Raw genomic sequence first — 23,122 nt, 5'->3', positions numbered from 1 at the left:
GTGCCCCATATAAAAAATTGTTTCCTACGAAAATTGCTCAATTTTTCAAGATCTTTCGAACGAGGTATCACTCGACCTATGTTCCCATTTGAAAATTTCACGTTCACCCCCCTCCTCCCAAAATGGGGGCGAGGGAAACCTAATGTTTGACTCATTTCTTAGGCCCCTCTGTATTGTACATTGTCTCTTAATATTTTTCTTATGTGATGTATAGTTCGCGAGATATTGGCTTGTAACACTTATTTTGACTCACTCTGTATATATATATATATATATATATATATATATATATATATATATATATATATAACAGTATCTTCATTTTTGGAGGTACGAAGGAGGTACGAAACACAAGCAAATTCTTTATATTGTCTATAATGTGGAGACTAGGTTTATGCCGAAAATCAAGTGTGGTGAGCGGGAACATTCCGTGTGCTTAGTGTGCCTAAGATGTGTGCCATGCATACATAAATAAGATATTCATGAGGTCTGCAATACATGTAATGAAAACGGTAAACGCTTGCTTTCCTTTAAAACCACTGATTAGTTTGTCAACCTTATTTTACTAAATAGATCTACATTTAGTAAGATTCGTGTGCTTGCTCACAACAGCAGTCGTTATAATAACATTACCTATTTGAGGTTTCTGATCGAGTCCCCGCATATTATTTCTAAAACATTAACTCAGGGTCAAAAGATTTTTAGTGTGTCTATTCGTAATACGAGGTGCTACCCAACACGTACGAGAGATTTTTTCTTTTTACCGAGCAAACCAGTAGCAGTACGACATTCCGCCGCTACATGTCTCGAGGTACATGTATTAGCCACTGCACCACAAAGTTGCGTCATCTTCGGCGCATTCAGTTGTGAGTTGTAGTTGTACGTGTCAGGAAGTGTTTCAGTGCTTCTGCGATTTGTCAAATGGCTCACATTAAGGAGCAACGAATTTGCTTCAAGTTCTGTGTAAAGCTGAAGAAACTGCAGCCGAAACCCGCCGCGTGCTGAAAGAGGCAATTTGTGAGAGTGTACTGAGTCAAACAGGAACATTTGAGTGGTTCAAGCGTTTCAAAGAAGGCCGCGAATCTGTGCAAAATGACAAAACACTCTGGTCGACCGTCAACATGCACAACACCGGAAATGATCATGAAAGTGCGTGACGTGATTCGCGAAGACAGAAAGGCAGACAATTCACGATGTTTGTAATAAACTTCGACTGTCGTACGTTCATGTCAACGAATTCTATCCGATAAACTGAACATGCAACGAATTACAGTGAAGTTAGTTCCTCGCCTTCTCAGCATCGGCCAACAAAATCTCTGGATTCAGACATGCATTGAGTTGCAACAAAGAGTTCGAGAGTATCCACACTTCTTACCCAGAGTCATTGCAGGTGGTGACTTTTGGGTCTATGGTATGAGCCGGAAACGAAGCAGCAACCATCATAATGGAAGACATCATTCTCTCCAAGGCCGAAAAAAGTTCGACAAGTTCACACCAACATGAAGTCGATGCTGATCATGTTTTTCCACTTTCGAGGAATTGTGCATAAGTTTGTTCCACCTGGCCAGAATGTCAACGGGAAGTTTTACTGCAAGGTTTTGAAGAGAATGAGGGAAGATGTTTGCCACAAACGGCCCGACAAACAAAAGACTTGTTGCTGCACCATGACAGCTTATTAATTTTACTAAACCCAAGGCATTAGTTCTGCTATACATTGCTAACCAACATGTAGGGAGAACAGAACTAGGATAGTTGCTCCTACACTGATAACGATGCCAAGAAGTTGTCTCTGTTGGAAATTTAACGTAGTTAAAAAAAAAAAAAAAAAAAACTTGTTCAAATTAATAATTATATCTAATATTCGAACAAAGTATTTATATAAATGGACGATTAATTGTTCGAATATATTCAATTGTATTATACATCGTAAGATTTCTGAATGAAAGCACAATCGTAAGATTTTTAAATGGAAATACGGAAGTTAGCTTAAAATGGATCAAAACTGAATCAATAAATTCAAGTATACATAGAGATTTCTCATATTGCTAAAAAAAAACAGGGCAGTTAAACTTATGTGGTGATAATTTGAAAAAAATGAAGAAAGAAGAAAAACTTTAATTTTAAATAAATTATGAAATTATGAAACAGGTGAAAAATCCGTTGTCTTTCAAAGCCTGTTCTTGCACAGTACAATAGCACGAACCAAAGTAAGGTTTTTAAAAGTGAAAACAGTAAACGAAGGCTCTCCTCACAAAACGAGAACAATACGCATCCTAGAATAAAATTTAAGTTTTGTGTTTGACCTAAACACGAAAATAAGAAACTGACCCACTAAACCAGTAGATGAGGACACTACATAAACCGATATTAAAAACAACAGTATTCATTCTTCATTTCTATTGATTCTCAAAGTTATGTGCTGTTAAGAAGCTGTGCATTCATTACTTGACTCAACTGGTTAAGGAATCCGTGAAGCGAAGCTACAGTATGTGCTAAGTCAAAGATTCTCGCTGCTGAGTCACACTTTACAGGGTATATTTTGACGGTGCTTGTTAAAGCGTTTAGAGCCAAGACTGAGAATGACTTGCCTCACCAGTCTCTCCCGAAGCAAACTAATGTGGCCTAATTGTGATAGGTTATATCTTTCTTTTTCATATCATTTCAATACGCCACTTTTAAAGACTCTTGTTCTTAATGTTTAATTAAAAGGCTTTAATATTTTATTACTATCCTCAACATTGTCAAAAAATATACATTTTCAGCAGATCTACATCAAAAGAACACAATACTTAGAATAGCTTAAAAGAAAAGCACGGAATTTGAGAATTTTGCGTGAATTTTTAATGGCGCAGATTCTTAGTGTACGTGGTGCTTTAAAGTAAATTAAGAATGGAAAAAAGAACGTCTGTAGAGTAAATCCTCTGAAACAGGCTTTCTGTAATCTGATCACATGCTGAAGTTTTGTTTGTAGGATAGGGGAAGTTCTACATATGGCCCTTCATCATTCTCTGTAAACTGAGTACTTGCACCAATTTTCTATGGAATCAGTTGTGAACTTTCCTTACTAAATGTTGATTTGTCACTAACCTGGAAACGGATGGACCAAATTTAAGTTCCATTTTTCGGTATCTTATTGAGAATTATGCTCCGCGTAAAGAACACACATGAGTAGAGACCATAAAATGTATGAGCAAATTATGTCCTGCTGATTAATTTCTGTATTGGTTAATTTAACAAATGCAACTAATTTGACAATAAATACTCATTTTACCACAAATCGAAGGACAGTACAAGAATATAAAAGAAATTCTGTAACTGCAATCTTAAACCGAAATATTACACTGAAAAGAGGAGTAAATGTTACAAGTTTTAAAAAAAAATCCTTGTCGTAAAATTACCTGCGGCGTAACTTTATACTACAACTGCTAATCAAGCTACAAAAAACAAATTCCTAAGATATTATCTATATTTTATATATATATATATATATATATATATATATATATATATATATATATATATATATATATATATACTCTGATTAAACAACGGTATCATCTTTACGTGTTTCGCAATGATGAACAACAAGAACAAGGGGCGCAATGAGAACGTGGTACTGACACGCCGAAAAACAATCGAAGCCATTCACCATACTTTTCTTGTTTTAAAAATATAAAGGAATAAACTTTGCCTTATTGAAATATCTCCTACACGAAACCATCTGAATCATACAGTAGTTTCAACTATATATATATATATATATATATATATATATATATATATTACGGTTATACATCTAACAAATCTGTTCTTCAGAACAAGAATTCTTCTGATACGTTCATCATCATGCACTTAAGCGAAAGACGACATAAAATAACTTGTTTTGAGAAATGAAGCTGGAATTCCCAAATTACTCTATATCTCTCTTTACATAGTAAAGAATAGCTACTCAACTGGTAAAGCTTTCACTCATTACACTTCTTTTCTCTAGTTACCAATGTATCGTTGTTTATATTTTTAACAAGAATTTCCTTCTCTTCACTTCAATACAACTTAGATTTATTATTTCCATGTGAAACTTTGAAGAAATACTATTCAACTAGTCAAAAGTAATTATAAAAATACAACAACACACAAAAACCGTAATTTACTACAGAAAATATTTTATACAAAATAAATCAATATAACAATAGCTAAATTAGCAGTTGCAGTATACTAAGGGAACAATCGTAAAGTCTTAGTTTACTCTAGGTTACCAACATAACTTAAAAATAAAAGACAGTATCAAAATGACGCTTTGCAGCGGTCTAGTACTATGAAAGAAGAGATCCACGTTTTTAAATGATGGACATCAACTCACTGTGTGACACTGATTAACGAACTCGTCGTACTGGTAATTATAATTAAAAAGGTCTAATAGAGCATTCTGCTTCACTAATTAGTCCGCTATAGAGCCCATTTTTTTTATACTGTCCTTTATCTTTCGGTTACGTTGAAATTTATAATAAAAACAAATCTTTTAAACGTTCAAAAACTGAATTTAAAGCACTCATTAACTATACTCATTCGTATAGCGAACAGAATCGTCCACTTGTAGCTGAGATATTTTTTCATTCACCGTATTTACATCAACTTCAACAGCTTCTAATTAAAAAAATATATATGTATCAACTGAACTTGAGCAGCCAGGGAACAGTATTTCCTCTTATGTCTTAACAATAAGTATACAAAATAATCTCTACTTCTGAAGACTATAACAGGACTGATATACATTATAAATAAATTACAATATTTATGCACCATAGGTTAAGAACAACATGAGGCCCATCCTTGTCGTACACAAACCTGATTGCACACATACATCCACTGCATTTTCGTCTTAAGCTTTAGCAAGTTATACAAACCTGGGATTAAAGAGTACACTTTTCAGGTGTGTTGTTTAAGATGACTGCTACAACACTGAATACTTGCCAACAAGGAACATATGACATTCGTCACAAACTCGGACAGGTTTCGCTGATGACGGCAAGGACATTGTATTGTCTGAGCATTTGTTACAGAAGATATGACCACACTTTCGGCAATGATGCTGAAAAATAAAAAAAGAAAAAAAAAATATAGTACTATGTTATTTACACATACATCAGCTACCGTCTTCTCTACACATAATCCTTTATCAATTACTTCGGAATAAAAGACGGCTTCAGTAATTTTCTTAAAGGTACTTTGACGCGTAACCAAGGTAGGCCACTTGTTCCCAAGACACTGATAAAGAAACAATCAGAGAAAGTACATATTTTACAACCTACGATATAATGACTAATACGACAAGTAAACCTGTTGTTGTTGTTATGTTTTGTGGCTCATTCACAGTGTGTATCTAACATTCACAGTTTTCTTGATTAGCAAGTTTGCACGATACGGTAAATTTTTTTGTGGGAAAATGTTTCAACTGTTCCGTTGCATACCATGAATGCTGTATCGGGCAAACAAATGTCACGTCACAAGGCAGCAGTGAAAGAAACTGGCATTTGTCGTAGACTTAATTTGTGTTTATCGACAAAAGAGAATCAAATCAACACTCAATGCGTGATTGAGGAAAGCAAATTGCTTGTCTACAATTAAAAGATGAAAAACGCAATTCTGCAAAGACTACGATCCAAGAACAGATTTTTTTTTCATAAAAGGATTAATTAAATGTTTGCAGAAGTTATGGCAATATAAAGAAAAAAAATAATGTTAACTATCTGGAATTATGATGCGGTAATTTCACTCTATAGCAGGTAAGTGTAATTTATATTTTTAATGGATGTACCTGTGTACCATTAAGGTTATTTGTGTTTATTACAGAATAATTTCATATAGCATTGAGTTTCTTTCAACAATAAACACTTTTACAAGTAACTTCATTCAATTTTGCCAACAGACACATCGTTTGCTACTTGCAAGAAGCTTACCTATCAAGCTGTAAACTCTGATTTTAATCTCGGAATTGGTTACCATTATTGTTTTCTTCGAATTGATGGTATCATAATTTTTGATGTTACCTTTACCTATATTACTTTTAAAAATGTCTATTAATGTTATTATTGCTTAGTATTTCCAATACCCAAATAAAAATTAATGAGTTTCAGCGTTCTCTATCATCCATTTCAAATTGGTTACACAAAAAGCATTGCAATTTGAAACTTTTTAACGAAATATTAAAAACAGAATGCATTAGGTAAGCTTATTTAACATAATTGCAACATGCGCCAATTACGAACTCTTTTTAACTTTTTATATTGTTCTTTAATAAAAATTTGCTTAATAATCTCATAACATGAAACAGAACCAATACCAACAATATAGTAAATAAAAGTACTAAATATAATTGAATAGATGAGTGGAAAAACGGTACTAGTCCAAAATCAGCCATTTTCGTTTCTTTATGGATATCAGAGATGAATGCATGAAGCTATATGCTGAGACTAAAAACAGTACAATATGAAGTGATTTGACCTCAAAACAGGCAGGTCCTTCCCTACGATGTGTGAAAGAACTGAAGGTGTCCCGGACTTGTACTAATGTTTTTCTCACTTCCATCGATTGCACCGCTTGCAATCTTATGTCTTAGGCAGTTGTCAATTAACAGTGATGCGAGGTTAATGTAATTCACTTGCTTTCATTTTTATTACGCTGTTAGTAAATCAGCTAACAACTGAATGACACAAATGATTTTGAAAGTTATGGGTCTACGTAACAAAGAACATGTAAAAGGAAAAGTCATTTAATAAATCAGAATGCATCATATTAGTTTATAGCAATGGTTTTCCAGGATATCTCGCTGCGCCTCGAAAAACCGCTATGTGACATTTTTGTCAAAAATAAGTTATGCCGTGCAAATAAATCTGAAAGCTGTCAGGCAGCGTCCCTTTTAATGTGATAAGTGAATATTCAATTGTTTCGCCACAACAATGAAAAAATAATAGATTGAAATTAAAGGCTTCAGGTTCTCATCACGTACGTATTGATTAATGTATACAAATCCTCTATGTTAGCCTTTCCCAACCTGTAGTCTGCAAGCCAATCGGAGAAAGGCACACACTGTGGTGAGAAATTTTAAGTTAAATGATCGAGTTATAAATCTCTTCGCTTAATACTGACAAGTTAGTGGCTGGAAGATAACACAAACCATCACACTGACTGAAGTTGTGTACCTCGGTAAGTTATACACTTATTATCATGTTAACTTGTTGAAGTTAATACTTTTTTTTTTTCTCCTCGGAAAAACACTTAGAAAAAAATACCGGATGAATAGGCTACTATGGTTTAGTTTTGCTTACATACTGGATTTATTTATATATTTGCAACATCTTAGTCAAGGTGTCCGACCTTAGGTTTGAAACTCAGGATCACTCGATTACGGAGTTAAGTATCATACAACTCTAACATGATTATACTACTGCAAAGAAATTCACACCCACACCCACACTTATATACGAAACACATTAATATGGAGAAGAAATATAAATACTAACAGTATATATTGCAAGGGGTCCTTCACATGTATTGTAGACTCTAAAGGGGACCGCAGTGTGGAAAAGGTTGGGAAAGGCTGCAGGTGTTTATAAAGGTGCAGAAGATAAACCGACATGTGCTACGTAAACACAAAAATAGTAATATAATATTGTTGAAGCAAACTACAATAGTGTCCAGTGCATAATATACGAAGAACCACTTTTATTATATTCTTCAAGTGTTTCCGTGTATATTTGGCAAAATTTTACGTGTTTTTTGTTTCTCCTGAAAAGTTGTGGTTTTAACACCTAGCGGTTCTTCAAGGCGCAGCGACGATATATGAAAGCTTATCAATACATTGACAGATTGTCTTTGAATACGTCCAAGATGGTGAACAATAGAACTTAGTAAACTTTACCAAGTGACCAAGCCTACACATAAAAAGTGACAAGCAACGAAAAAAAAAAAAAAAAAAAAAAAAATTGTCGCCAAGCAAACATGCCCAACGAAGAAACTACTTTTTACAGTGAAATTCTGTGTTTTGGAAAACTGCAAGTTGGAAGAGGAAGCCTGATCATTCGTCGTATTTTCATACTTTTATAATCCACTTTTATTAATATTTAGTTAACATTTTTGATAATGCCTTTTCTGTACTACACTATTCGGCTTGTTCCTTTACTCCACATCCTTTCAAAACAATAATAAAGGATTTGTTTTGTTACCAAATCATTAATTTCTATGAATTTTGGTAGTCGAATCTTTCTTCATGTGAAAAACAATAGAAATACACAGCATTTCTTTAAATTATCGAACTTTATTAATAATGTTCAACAAACTTGTTTCTGTAGCTTTGCACAACATTTCTGAAATATGGAACTCATTAATTTTTGGACTAGTAGGGTATACCATACAGTGATTGGCACCCAGATGGCACTTGGCACTTTTTCAGTTAATATTCAAATAATAAGAAAACAAATCTGTTTTTTGAATGTATTCACTAACAGATGGTAGCACTAGTCTTTGCTTCGATATTCCGTGAAGTTGCTTTCCCACCGTTTTGGTGTTAGATTGAAGTGATTTATGGAATATGTGGGTATACTTTCCTAAAATTAAATGTGGTCTTATTTCTTGTTTGAAGAATATCTACCATCGTTCGGACTTATTAAATGTTTGTTACTTTTTGGTTTATTGGTATTGTATATCAGGAACTATCAAAATGTTTTTTCCTTCAAGCAACCTTGTAATTCATCTCCCTATTGTTGAAAAAATGAGGATGCCAATCACTATAGAGCTCCTCCGTGGCTAAAGCGGTTAGCGTACGCGCCTTTGGCGCGGGAGACCCGGGTTCGATTCCCGGCGGGAGCTCATGTGGTTCGGATTCCACGTTAATCAGTAGGTTCTCGTCTCATATAGCCTCGCTGCTGAAAAGGGACGTTAAACTCAAAATCAACTCAACTCAACCAATCACTATATGAAGAAATATGCGCCTACATAGTAATTGGCATACCCCTGCAATAACTATCAAATTAACATTTTGTATATGATTATGATATAAGGTTTTTAAAAGCTTTCAATTAGGGAAAATACAAATGTACTAAATTTTCATGTTCCTACGTTAACTCTTTCTAGTTAATGGCACCCCTGCCAATTACTGTATAGTGTGGTGCCAATCACCGCAACTAAAAAATAAACAAATTGAAAAAAGTTGATCACTTGAGATCTTAGTTTCGATCGCGTGAATCAGAGGTCATGACATATTAGTATAGTGTTATACACCACAAGACTAAGAGCCAGAAACTTGTTATGAGATAATAAAGTCTAAAGTTTTTAAAGTGAATCGCATATAAGTAAGTTGGTGCTTAGTTTTTAAAACTACTCCTTGGCAAACGCTGCTAAGAAATGGTAGTGATTTTTATTTCCATGACTTCCCAAATAGAGTGCGCCATAAAACAGAAATTCTATCAAGAAGTGGTGCTTTGTCTATTCATGCATAACACTGTCCGTTTTTGTTACTTTTTCAATTGAACCATTGAGTTCGAAAACCTGCCATCCCTATCGAAACAAGTCTCTCCAGAATAAGGCATGTTTAAAACTAAATAGAGATTTCAATGCTCAAAATTTTCTATAACCAGTGGGAGGAGATGACTTGTTTTCAGCCTAAAAGGTGTGCCCACATCAGATGAGCTGGAAAGTGCAAGAATCTCAATTTTGTCAAAAAGTGGAGATGAATGGTGTTCGAACTCATCGATTAAATTTATATTTATGGTGGCACGTTGTGGTAATGTTAATTTTCATATCTTTTACAGGAGTAGTTTCTGTTGGTTAGACACCTAGGTCAATATTGCAATATGCCAAGAATTACAACTCTTAAATATGATAAGCAAAGGCTTGAAGATGCTCTCCAAGCAGTTTCAGATACCATGGGAATCAAAACAGCCTCAAAGATATACGGTGTACCAAGAGACCTATACTGCAATTTCGTTTAAAAAATTCTAGTTGCAGAGATGACTTCAATCCTACTCCCAATTTTGCAAAAAGAAGAACCTATATTAATGAAATGGATAACTGCGAGCGCAGAAAAGGCATTTCCTAGGAAGAAAGATGATATTCTATAAGTGTGGAACAGTTTTTAACCCAAAATCCGCGCCCTAATCCTTTCAAAAATAATCGTCCTGGTGATGGATGGTACAAAGCATTTCTGAAGAGAAACCCTTGTACCAGTGAAAAAACCTGCGAAGCTGTAACTTGTGCAAGCTCATGTGTTAGTGAATGTGATATCAGGTTTTGGTTTGAAAACATTCATACGTATTTAGAAGCAAAGGGACTGCTACAAGTATTGTAAGATCCTAAACAAGTTTTCAATGGAGACAAAACCAATTTTCAAATATCTCCGAATACAGGAAGAGTTCTAGTTGAAAAGGGTGCCAAAAATGTGTATGAAGTTAAGCAAAATAATGCTAAAGATTCAATAACAGTAATGTTTACATTTAGCGCCAATGGTGATACAACTCCAGCAATGATAGTGCACCCTTATGTCCGTATTCCAAAAAAATGTGGCAAAATCTGTTCCAAAAGGATGGGGTGTTAGTATAGTAAGAACGGTTGGATGAAAGCTAAGGTGTTCTACGAATACGTTGCTAATGTATTGTAACACCTGAAACAACAAAATGTTAAATTTCTAATCATTTATTTTTGTTGATTGAAATAAGACGCACCTAACTTACCAGTTGAGTCAGCTATGCTGTGAGCTACAAATAGAACTTATTGCTTTGTATCTAAATGCAGCTCGAGTTGAGTTGAGTTGATTTTAGTTAGTTTAGCGTCCCTTTCAGCAGCGAGGCTATATGAGACGTGGACCTACTGATTAACGTGGAATCCGAACCACATGAGCTCCCGCCGGGAATCGAACCCGGGTCTCCCACGCCAAAGGCGCCTATGCTAACCGCGTAGCCACGGAGGAGCTCCTAAATGTAGCTCGAATACTTTAACCAGCGGATGCTGCAGCATTTTGACCAATAAAGGAGTGGTGGAGAAAAGTAGTTTGGAATTGGAGGCATAACCATTCCGATGAAATGGTGAATGAGCTGAATTTTGTTCCTCTTCTTAAAGGAGTAGTGCATAATTATATTTCTCCATCAACTATTAAAAATGGCTTTCGCCCCTGTGGCTTGTTTCCCTTTCACCCAAATAGTATGGACTATAGTGAATGCATTGGAAACACATCTACGCCCTCACCAATTTGTGCTCAACATTCTTGTCCAGAAACAAACGAAACTGTCGTTGTAACAGATGAGCAGCTCTTGGACATTGTTGGAGAAGATGTATTGCAAAAACTGGAAAGCAATGAAGTGGAAAAGGAGTCGGAAAAGAGTCGCAGAATGGAAATGTCAGTCTTATATCGTTTGTGGAGACATTTCAAAACATCTACACAAAGCAATAACCCGGGAAATTCATTAGGGAAAGGAATTAATCCAAATGTTCTTCACCATTCTCTAGCAGAGGACCCATCAGTCAATGAAATAGAAGAAACATCGGGTGCCGCCAAATATGAACACAAAACAAACGTAAATACCCGTGATGAAAATAACTCGAACACAGACTATCATTACTTTCTGGGAGCTCAAATATAGAGACATTTGAGAATGAAGTCACTGTGTCGTGTTCAGAGAGTGCTGAAATGAGTAAAGGTTCAAGCAGATTGCTGAAAACTGGCAATTCAAATTATGCGTCATTTGCTGATCATCTGCATTGACCAGACACATCTAAGCGCAGGGGAAATGCAATATAGAGCGCCTACCGTTTGTTGTCACTCCAGAGAAATACCAAGAAAGAAACTCAGAAGAAGCAAATTGAAGAAGAAAAAGCTGAGCAGAAAAGAGAGAGAGAGGAATCCAAGGCAGGAAAGTAAAAGAAAATGGCAGCAAATATAAGATATAAAGATTGTATATCCATAGAGGAACCAGAAATAGGTGAGAGTAGTGCCAGAACCGGAAGCATTTATAATTCAAAACAGGAACAAACTGTAAAGATAAATTTGTTCGGTACCGTCAGCAAGGGTGCCGACTTCTCTGTAAATTTGTGGGGGGAGGGGGAGCAATACATATAACAATTAAAAATACATATTCATAAAAATACATGCGGGCCAATATGAGCTTTGGGGGGAGGGGGGAAAGAATCGACGACCAATTAAGTACATGTCAAAAATGTGCATTGCCATCAAACTCTTACAACATAATAACGTGTTCTTTGTGTACGAATAGTTTTCATTTATATTGCATTCCTAGTGATCACAAGATCCATATTCCGGAAGACCTGCAAGATGATGATTTTATGTGCCATATTTGCTACGTTTTGGACGATGTCAGAGAAGATATAGATATACTAGGTTATGTTGGTAGTGAGTAATATCACTCAGTCTCTGTAATGCAAATCGTGCGACCCTTGTTTCTCGTTTCTTTCTTTCAGATTCAAAGATTTATTAAGATAGAGTTTTTTTTTAAAAAAAAAAAAGTGCTCATTTTGCCTGAATTTAAATGTTATTGTTTGTAGAACGTTATAAACAATTTTAAGTGATTTCTTGTAATTATTGGTCAAAGAGTAGCCTGATAGTATTATATTTCGGCACATAATGTAAAACTATGTTGTCCTTTATAAATAAAAATCATTTGAGTTGCGGATTACTAACTGTGCCAATCACTAGAGGAGTAAGCGCCAATTACTGTATTTACAGTGCCAATTACTATAGTTTTATACTTGTGTTCACTGTAAATTCTACAAACATTTTCTGCTTCTGACATACGTAAAAAATACAAGTTCTCCGTAATCAGAGAATACATTTAAAAAGATAAAAGATGTAGACATCTATATTTTTAAAAAATCCTTAAAGTGCCAATCACTGTATGGTTTACCCTATTCTTCTTCCACTTATCCATTCAATTAACGAGAAGATAATTCTCTGAAATAACAAACTGAAGAAAGAAAAAGGAAAAAAAGAAAACGAAGGTAAAATGGAATACCGGTACCAAAGGTTATTAAATTTAGAAAATAAGTATCAAACTATACTGTGTATAAAACAATCGACTAACATTACCTTAATATTGGGTTGGAGACTGAAATATACGCTTTTTACATCTGGTGGGAAACCACCTTCTGTAACGCAACCAATAAATAGACAAAAGGCGCACGTACGACTCTCCACCAACTCCGTAAATGTTCAAAAAACAAGCTGAGGTGCCCAGTTAATTAGAAGAAGTGTTACTGGACTGGGGCATGTGAAAGTGCATTAGTTGCAAGTGATTTTTCTTTAAGGTTGGTTTAAAGGGACAAGTTTTGTCGATAGATGGCAGTACAATCTTCGTATCTCTTCCATGTATTTTTTTACCTTTCACAAAAATTCACAATTTCTGTTACAAATTTCAATCTACAGACTTCAAATTTTTAGAAAAGTAACTTCATGATCTATCGAAGGCAATAATCCGTGCCGATTTTTTATTTAGAATTTTCTTCATTGTTGAAATGGCTTGACTGTTGAAATGGATATCTAAACCTTTAACAATGGAACTGTTTCAACAATGAAGAAAATTCTAAATAAAAAATCGGCACGGGTTGTTCCCTTTAATAGGTTATGAAGTTCCTTCTCTAAAAATTTGAAGTTCTACGTTGAAATTTGTAAAAGAAATTGTAAATTTTCGTGAAAGGTAAAAAATACATGGGAGAGATACGAAAACTGTAGTGACATCTATCAGCAAAACCTGTCCCTTTACACTAACCTTAAGAGGTCAAACTGGAACACACTACACACCTAGCAGCAAAAAACATCAATAGTGCATTTACACCACAAGTGGTAAACCGACAATCTATATATAAGTCGTTGATTTGTGGAATTTCATATTAGTGACATAACATTGCCCCGCGGCCACCGATCGACACTAGATTCTGACGAACTCCTCAAGAATATCGTTGAATCGCACTATTCGGATAAAGTGTACGTTCAATTAGAGACGAGTTAGGCATACACTACACGACTGTAGATTGGAAACTGCGCACAATAGGTAAAATGAAAAATTTGGATTTGTGTGTGACACACAAATTGACACCACACAACAAGGATCGGCGTCAGGAGATCTGCAGTACAGAGTGTATACAATAACTGGGAAGGTTTTCTATATCAGATTGTCACTTTTGATGAAAAAAAAATCTTCTAAGACAATCATACACAGTCATGACAGTGGTTGGTAGAATCATGATCAACGTCCAAGATGGTTTTCGAATACATCCCTTTACCCGCAGGTGTTGTATCTGATATTGAGGTTCACGGTGGGAGTGATTCATCATGTCTTTCTCCGTCGAGGCGAAACCATCACTGTAAATTCGTTACAGTAATAAACTTCACGAAATACATAGCGAACTTGTCCGCAAGCACTCAGGAATAGCCAACAGACATTGTACTATCATATTCCAAAATGTCGCTCAAAAAACTCCACGAGTTGCAGAATGAAATCATTTCACACCCACCGTATTATCTATGGGAAATATTATCTGCATCTGATTCTTTAGTATTATTATTCCCTTCCACGCTGGTCGTCTTTTTTTTAAAACATACTATGATTATGTTCCAAGGCTAAAGGAGACAGTGATGATGATAATGAGAAAGGATGGAATGAAGAAAGTGAGGGAAAGCGAGAAAATTCGAGTAAACTCTTGCACACAGTTTATCCACCACAAAACCCACTTGAAGTGACCTGGGATCGAACCAAAGAGCCAGACACTAGAGATGAGCGTTCTACTACTGAGATACCGCGTCCCCCAACTAATCGTGTAATCTTTGTTGCACAGATTCGTGACTGATTTCTAGTGGGGGAGCTCTCAACGCATTACGGTGGTTCGAATTGCACCTTAAACCATACATCCACGTCTCACATAGCCTCAATGCTGATAAGGAACGCTAAACTTCAACAAACAGATGTATATTTGGTTTTGTTACGAATGAATTTAACGCTCCATTTTAACAATGATGATATAGAAAACACAAACATCTTATAAAGCGTGACGTCCGAACCAAGATAGTTCTGTAGGGACGCGAACCCAGGATCTCTCGGCGCAACTAACCACAGCAATACTAAATGATCGACATAAAATATTAGCTGCTGTTGAATTTATCTGTTTTATTGTGAAGAACTGTAAAGCTCACAAAGATCTTAAATTATATACAAACACAAAAACTAAAACATGTAAAAGTAAACAAAGAAAAGATAAAGGTAACCAAGAAAGTTCTGTCGCTTTTTCACCCACACCTTCAAACATCGATATGTCACCTAAGACGTATCTGGAAGATCACAAATAGTCCCCATCAGCAATGACGACCTTCTACCAACGTTCTGGAAGGTTATGGATTCCATCATTCAAGTGCATTTTGTACCTCTACTAGGGATTTGGACTGACATCCTCTAAGATGATTGTCCAAGAATGGAACACGTGATAATCGGAAAGTGCAATGTCCAAGGAGTATGGCGAATGCAATAGTGTTTCCCAAGGCGTAGAATGGTGTCCTGGCTCATTCTAGCCACGTGAAGCTTAGCGTTGTCCTGTGACAGGAGGATCCCTTTGCGATTCAGAAGTGCTGGCTCCAGAGGTTTGATTTTTTCAAGAACACGGCTCAACTGGTGACAGTACACAGTTGCGTTGATGCTCTGACCAGCTGGTAGCAGTTCCCGATGCTGTAATAGTGAATATGTGAAGAATGTGGAAGAGTTAAATAGTGAATAATCTGTGGAGAATGTGGTATAGCAAATAGTCTGTGAAGAGTGTGAGAGTACTGTCAATAGTCTGTGATGGGGCGATGATGATGACCGGCTTTGGCATGAGTCAAGAGTTCGTGTGAGCAAGAGTGAAGTTGGAATATGCAAGTGGGCATTACATAAGTACTGTGAAGAATATTATTTAGTAGCATGGAGATAATAATCGGTCAAGTACATTTGAAGTTTGTGTGCATGTACCCGTATTCGTAAATAAAGAGTAGTTAGTTTGGAAGTAGTTATTTTTAATAGTAAAAGTTATAGCTGTAGGAGTATTTATGTTGTTTTTCACACTTACCACACACAAATTTACCCTTGTACCATTTTGTTTTATTACTATTTCCACTGTGACTACTGTACCTTACCTGTGTTTGATTTTGCTTATTTGGCCTACCTTGACAATCACTCAACACATTCACCTGACCGACCTCGTCGAATTCTTTCTCTCATGATTGCCATGTCGTTACCAATAGTTTCCGCTTGCACTGCCATTTGAACAGCTAGTGTGAAGGTCATATTATCTTCTGCTAACAATCTCTTACGCACGTTATCGTACTGACAGTACACAGTTGCATTGATGCTCTAACCAGCTGGTAGCGGTTTCCGATGCACGATGCCGCGAGCAGTCCTCCAAATATACAGGAGGACCTACTTTCATTACAGTGCTGCTTTTGGCTGTTTCGGAACCAGTTCATGGGATGCTAACCAATGATGATGGTGCCATGGAGCTTCGTACACGACCAACTTCTCATCACATGTCAACACTGTCCAGAAATGGCTCCTTCCTCAGACGAGACAGTAAAGAAACACAGGTGTCTGCTCGCGTTGCATTCTGGCCCGGATTCAAATCATGTGGGGCCCATCAACCCAACTTGTAACGCTTCCCAAGTTGATGGAGGTGCTGCCGAATGGTTTCTCCACTCACACTGAATTGTAGTCCCAGTTCCTCACATATCTGGTCACTGCTCGCCTTAATTGCTGCCTGAAGATCTTTGCTTTGTACATGTGTTTGTCTTCCGGCACGTGGTGCGTCTTGAATGTTTCGCCACCGCCCTTAATCTTGTTAAACCACCGCTACACTGTCCGAGTAGTCACGACGTACTCACCAAAGGCCTGGCATATGTGTCCGCCCCGCTGCAGTAGCGTTTGATCCCAGTTTGAATTGGTACAGCATACACGCCCTTATGATGCTCTGTGGAGGTCTCATGTTCACACTGTCCTTACGCAAGTTTACGGTGTAACTGAACTGCCACAACCAGGTAGTATGTTGGATATACCCATACCAACAACTGACCTTCTCCTTATCTCTATTTGCATTCAACTCACGGTGTGAGGGCCAATTGAACACAGACTTTCACACAATTCGACAGAACTTTTTTGGTTACCTTTATAAATTTCTATACACGCATGGGTTACATATGTATCATTTCTATCTTAACACATTTTACTAGGCAGCAACATTGTAATATTGTTGTCTCTTCCTACAGAAAACCTTCACTTGTAACTAACATCACGACGTTTATGATTATTATACCCTCTCTCCGTACCTAATAATCCCATAGTGTTATTCCTTCGCAACACAAATTTCCACGTGATTCTAAACTGTCACTTCGATTCTAATTTTGCTACACGTATAAATACAGAGACTTTCGCCAAGACTACGCAACAAAGTGCGGTTTATTAGATTACATCTGATTATAATAAAATTTATATTGTAACTCAAAGAAATTGTGTAGTTTCGAGATACTCTTCATTTCTTCCTTGGCGCGTACGAAAAAAAAAAAAAAATACCTGCTACATAAATCTGATGAAATATTAAATTTTTCGTTTGTACACCCTGTAGATTCATCCCAACACTTTTAATCTAGAAAATAAGCAAACAAAGATTTCCTACATCATGGCTTTTATGTAGGAACAAGCTTTCTTTAGATGCCGAGGAAGAGATGGGAAGTACCTCGAAACTGTACATGAATTTTAATAAATTTTGTTAATGTATTATTATCCTTTATTGGGTTGGCGGAAAAGCTTAGTGTGTGTTGCACTGTCCTATTTGAGAACGGAGTGGAGTATAAATTCTGATGTAAAATGTTTCGAGGAATTGAAGATTTTAATCGAGAAACAGTATGACACGAAAGTCAACATTAGAGCTGAATAATCTGCTACTTTGGATGAAGAAACTGAACAAAGTAAGCTATCAGGTACACAAACGGTAAATTACGTGAGCTATCACACGACAAATTAAAGTAGCCTCAGTATAAAGACAGCCACTTGCTTACAAAGGGATGCCGCCCCGTGTGAGGTTTCTTTTCATACTGTTCTGTTTAGTTTCTCTCTCTCTTGAAAAGTAATTGACAGGCAATAAACTGAACCCAAACTGTTGCCAAATCTTTGTTAATGATCTTTTTTCCTTCGACATAATTTCCTCCCCACACACACACTGCTAGACACATGGATGAAAGAGATAGAGAGAGAGAAAAAAAGGGGAAGAGGAAAAGGAAGGCACTGCGTATGGCAACGTTAGCTTTTTCTTCTTCCAAAGGGACCATAAACTTTATAACGGCTTCTTTGTGCTAAATTCAAAGTCTCCCGACTGGTCATCGTCTGGGCGCGTCTTCTATAACAATACCATTGGAAATCTCTGGAGAACTGCATGACCATTCAACTGAAAAAACATTCTCAGCTTGATGTCCTACCAGTGTAGTTACTTACTAAAATTGCTAATGTAGAAGACATCGAACTAAATGAGCCAGAATTTGGCATCAACCGAATTTCTTTGGAAGAATTCGGTGGAGACAAGATCTAACGACAGCTAAAATAACAAAGCACATCTAAATTACACGAATTATTACTTTCGCTTTCCATCACTCTCTCTTGTCAAAAGAACATAAATACGGTATAAATTAATAAATAATTCTTACGTGGAGACAATTAAGTTATTTAGTCTAGGTGGGGACAAAAAACACATTCAAACGTATTAATGACCTCGGGGGAGACATTAATACTATAATTTGTGATTATAGGGGACTCAGTGGAGCTCCTACTGATATATCTCAATAGAGATGTAAGATTATATATAAAGTTTATTTTGCCACAGGAAAAGAGGGGATGGGGTAGGGTGACGGAGAGTTTAATGTTTGTGTGATAGTATATGTTGTGTGAGTTGGCGGAAAAGCTTATGATGTTTTCCACTGTCTAATTTGAAAACAAACAACTAACAGTATAGTTTTATACTGTGTGTCAAGTATCTTGGTTAAGGAATTATATGATGTTAACTCGAAAAAAGTACTTGTATCTTTAAAGCTAAGTTACCAATTAATTCACTCAATAGTCTTTTGAACGTTTTAAAGTACAGAATTATTATTTACAATGGTATATATAAATCCCATTGTATCAGTTAATAAATATATTTCCAGTTTGTGACGCAAACTAGAGTAGTCTAGTGGTAATACAGACGGTGTTAGTTACGAGTCACATTCTATGATTATGACTATGATTATTAAAGTATGCTATTTTAAATACTCTGTACTAATTTTCTCAGAGGTGTTTTCACTTAGTTACGCGGTCTTTTCCAATGTTACTTGTGTTGCATCTCTGGCTGTTCACGGCATCTTCTGTCCTTGAAATAGGGTCGCGTAACGACTCGAGGTATCAGTCTGATCAATTTAGAAACAGATCGAACGTTATGAATTTTTAAAATCGCCGCTACACACATCGAAGTATCTACTGCGTAAGAAAAAGAATGAACCGTAGGCATTTATGAAAGTAATGCACAACAGAGAATGTGTGAGAGAGAAACCATAGTAAATATGTGTGAGAAATTATAGTAGGTAACAGTTAATCAGAAACACAACCGACTATTCGGATTAACAAGTTTACAATTACATACATGAAATAAAGTAAATAAATATAAAACAAACCTTGACGAACTCACACTGCAACTTACTTACAAATCTAACAAAAATAATCAGAGATGCCAATACAACGAGAAGCTGCATTGAATGCAATTTTTACAATACTTCATTGCATTTCATTTGATATAACGAGATTACGAACAGTTCACATCAACGACTTTCTACTGAAATTTATCAAGTGTTTCTACTGAAATTTGTTCTCTAGGCAGTTCAAATTTTACTTAATCATTCATGGAGGAAAATTTATCTAATAATTCACTTTTATACTGTACCTTTCTTCTAGTCACATTGAATTCCTTATTACAGCCCTTGCAGTGCGTAGCATCTTTATCCGACGCCCACTGACCATCTTCCCTCGTCCGACTAGCTTCCTCTATCAGATCTGCTACTTGTAGTTTAGACACACTTAACTGTGTACCTAGTTCTTCAAGCGTTTGTTCATGTTCAGAACACTGTTCTTGTAGCTGCTTATATTCTCCATGTAGCTGCTCATATTTCTGTAAAGATGACATTTAATTATCAGATAAAATATTTTCCACAATGTCGACGCTTGCATTCTCATCACCTCCGAGTCTGAAGATTTTACTTCACTTTGGGAATATTTTGTGTTAATTTCGATTAAGATGTCAGATCAAGGTATAAGATCTCAAGTTCTTTTACATGTGAAAAAAATTACAGTTAAGTAAAATCAGAAGTGATTTTGAATTATGTTGAAAATTAAGTAATAACTTACTCAGATGAGGAGAGAAACTTTCGACTGTTATATAACTATCGAACATTACCTAGGTAAAAATAACTGTACAGTGTCCACAAAATTCTGACCCGTGAACTCTGAACTTTCATTACTTGGGAATAAAACGTGCCAAATGAATGCAAGTTGCACACGAAGAAAGAGATTCTTTGACATATTTCTTCTGAGGAACTGAAGTACCCCACATAAGAAAAAACAAGATGAGTGAGGATAATGACGTTACCAATAAAGAAAAGGAAAAAATGATGAAAACACTTTCTTTGCCCGAAAACATCTCTAAAATTTAATGTTACGAGAAGATCTTCAGTTCTGGACGTGGCACATGCTAACATATAGAAACAGGTCAGTATGTTTTGTCTACTATGTATGGATTGAAAGTTAAATATTCTAGGATGTCAGCACGGAAACCTAGTTTCTCGAAATTTCCTTGTCTGCTAGCAATACTGTGGGCACCGAAGTGCTCCCCATGATGCGAGGAAGATATCTATACATTATATAAGATAAAAGAATGAAAATCAAGCTAATTCAAATTTTAACACGTGAGACAAGTATAGTTTATATGGTTGTCTGTATTGTGTGTTGGTTGGCTATACTGTTTCTACACTCAAAGCTGAAATTGAGCCATTCAGGACAGTACAATTCAGTGTTGAAACGAGGTGTTACACGTACTGTTATTGCTGTTCATTTCTCTGTGTTAGTGGTTTACGTTCCGTGTTATTTATTTATTTATTGACCTTGAAGTATGTTACACACTCCAAAAGCTTGTCTATCATTAGAACCTTCTTGACAACGAAGTTTTGAACAGGTGCGGAAACAATTTGTGCTGTTTGCTGTTTGGCCTTGCTACATAGAAAACATTGGAGTTTCGTCAAAAATGTCAGGAGTCTATGAACGGTGTCCTCCGGGCATACTTCTGGAGTGCTTTGCCTCCCCTGGAGTTGATCAACTCTCCCTGCACTTACAGCTAAGGTAAATTTGGATTACATGTCATTCTTGTGTAGGGGACGTCCTTTAACAATAATGCCCTAGTACACCTTCTTCTTTTTCCTCACGGAAAATAATAATAATAATAAAAAAAAATCCGGATGAAAGTCTGAGATTGTGAGACAGACCTCGAAGTGGAAGAGCAACTGTCATGGCACCTATATTTCTGAGTTTTTCAAAACCGTTACGCAGATTCACGTAGGAAATTGCTCTAACACAAAGTCAAACCTATATTGTATAAAACACTTCGAAGAGGTTTACTGTCCTCTCATTTATTTAACCCATCTCCATGCAATTACTTCTTGTGGGGTAATTTAAAACATGTGTAATATAATAACCTACAAACATTAGTTCCTATGGCAAGCATTAGGGACGCCATTAACAACATTAACCTTGAAGTTTTGAAGAAACTATTTCGTTATGGCATCGTATGGCACGCTACATGGAAGTGATAGAAATAATTTCAGCATTAGTTGTATGTATCAACGATTCTTTTTATTTTTTTATTTTTTTAAAATTTTATTTATTGCTTTTCGCGTAACAAACTGCTAATCAATTTAAATCTGTTATCACAATTTATAAATTTTCTATCACATTTTTGGCATCGAAAGAAAAGTTACTATTATTATTTTCTTTTTGCAGACATGTAAGCTGATAGCTGGTTTTGATTGCTTCTATATGAAGCTACGGCGAACTTGAATTAATCTATCAACTGAACATTTATTTTTATGACAAAGAAAATAACTCAGTTTTAATAAATGTTCATATCCTAACTCATGTTGTAGCCAATTGATACTTAAATCCAGCTTTTTTTTTTTTTTTAAGGTTTAAATTGAACATTAATTTTCTTTCGTCATTTCAATACACAAGAGAAGGACGCAGCAAAACTACTTATATTTCTGGGCCAATGCTGTGAAACAATCGGACAAGATAAAAGGGCAAAAGAGAGTCCCATGTTTTGGCTAGTACCCTAGTTTCTGAAAAGTAAGATAGAGTTTTGGATTTTCAGAACCCATTGAACAGTTTTCTTTATAAATAGAATAAAATATCGAAGCAGATAGTCTCCATCATCAGTTCTACGAAAGTTTTTAGTAATTTGATATGTAGTCCACAATAGATTGTATCTTGAGACCCTAGGAGATACGTAAAGGAATTTTTAATGGAATTCATCTTTGAGCTTTAAATATATGTAAGATCGAAGAGAAGCGTTCTATCATGAACGAAAGATAATGATACACTGTTTCCTGTTGCAAAAATTGTCCATTTCAGTGATAAACTATGATCACAAATGCATTGGCACTTTGCGATACAATTTTTCATTTACATGGCATTTCTAGGATTTTGTGTAGCAAATTGCAAGCAATACTGCGTAAATAAAACGTTGATGTATATGTATAGTATGTAAGTTGCCAACCACGTAGGTGTGTTACTAGGTTTCACTACTTTTGATAAAACTGTATTGTGCAATTTTAGTTTTGTTTTTTGTTATTGTGTACAGACATCCGCCACGCATCAAGTAGTGCACTTTCGTGCTTTACAGTGTTACTAGCAGACAAGGAATTTTCGGGAAACTTGATTTTCACATTGACGTCATAAAATATTGTCAACCAATATATTTTAAACACAACATATTGAAGTTCCGATATTTTAGCACATGCCACGTCTAAAACGTAATATACGAT

General features: G+C 35.8%; 1 protein-coding gene across 3 annotated transcripts in view; it reads right to left on the bottom strand.

The window, feature by feature from the left end:
* Nucleotides 1-337: 337 nt before the first annotated feature.
* LOC145686422 (RUN and FYVE domain-containing protein 2-like) overlaps nt 338-23,122 on the bottom strand; it is a 137,399-nt gene continuing 114,614 nt past the window's right edge. For all 3 annotated transcript variants that reach the window (XM_081759715.1, XM_081759716.1, XM_081759717.1), the window contains exons 11-12: nt 19,978-20,202; nt 338-5,089 (exon numbers count right to left, since the gene is read on the bottom strand). In XM_081759715.1, coding sequence (XP_081615841.1) covers nt 4,952-5,089; nt 19,978-20,202 — 363 coding nt within the window. In that variant the 3' untranslated portion in view covers nt 338-4,951. The remainder of the gene's footprint in view (nt 5,090-19,977; nt 20,203-23,122) is intronic.

Source organism: Thermobia domestica, chromosome 5, assembly GCF_964235325.1.
Source record: "Thermobia domestica chromosome 5, izTheDome1.hap1.1, whole genome shotgun sequence".
Lineage (NCBI taxonomy): Eukaryota > Metazoa > Arthropoda > Insecta > Zygentoma > Lepismatidae > Thermobia > Thermobia domestica.
The sequence above is the reverse complement of the archived record's forward strand: the minus strand, read 5'-3'. Positions and strand labels throughout refer to the sequence as shown.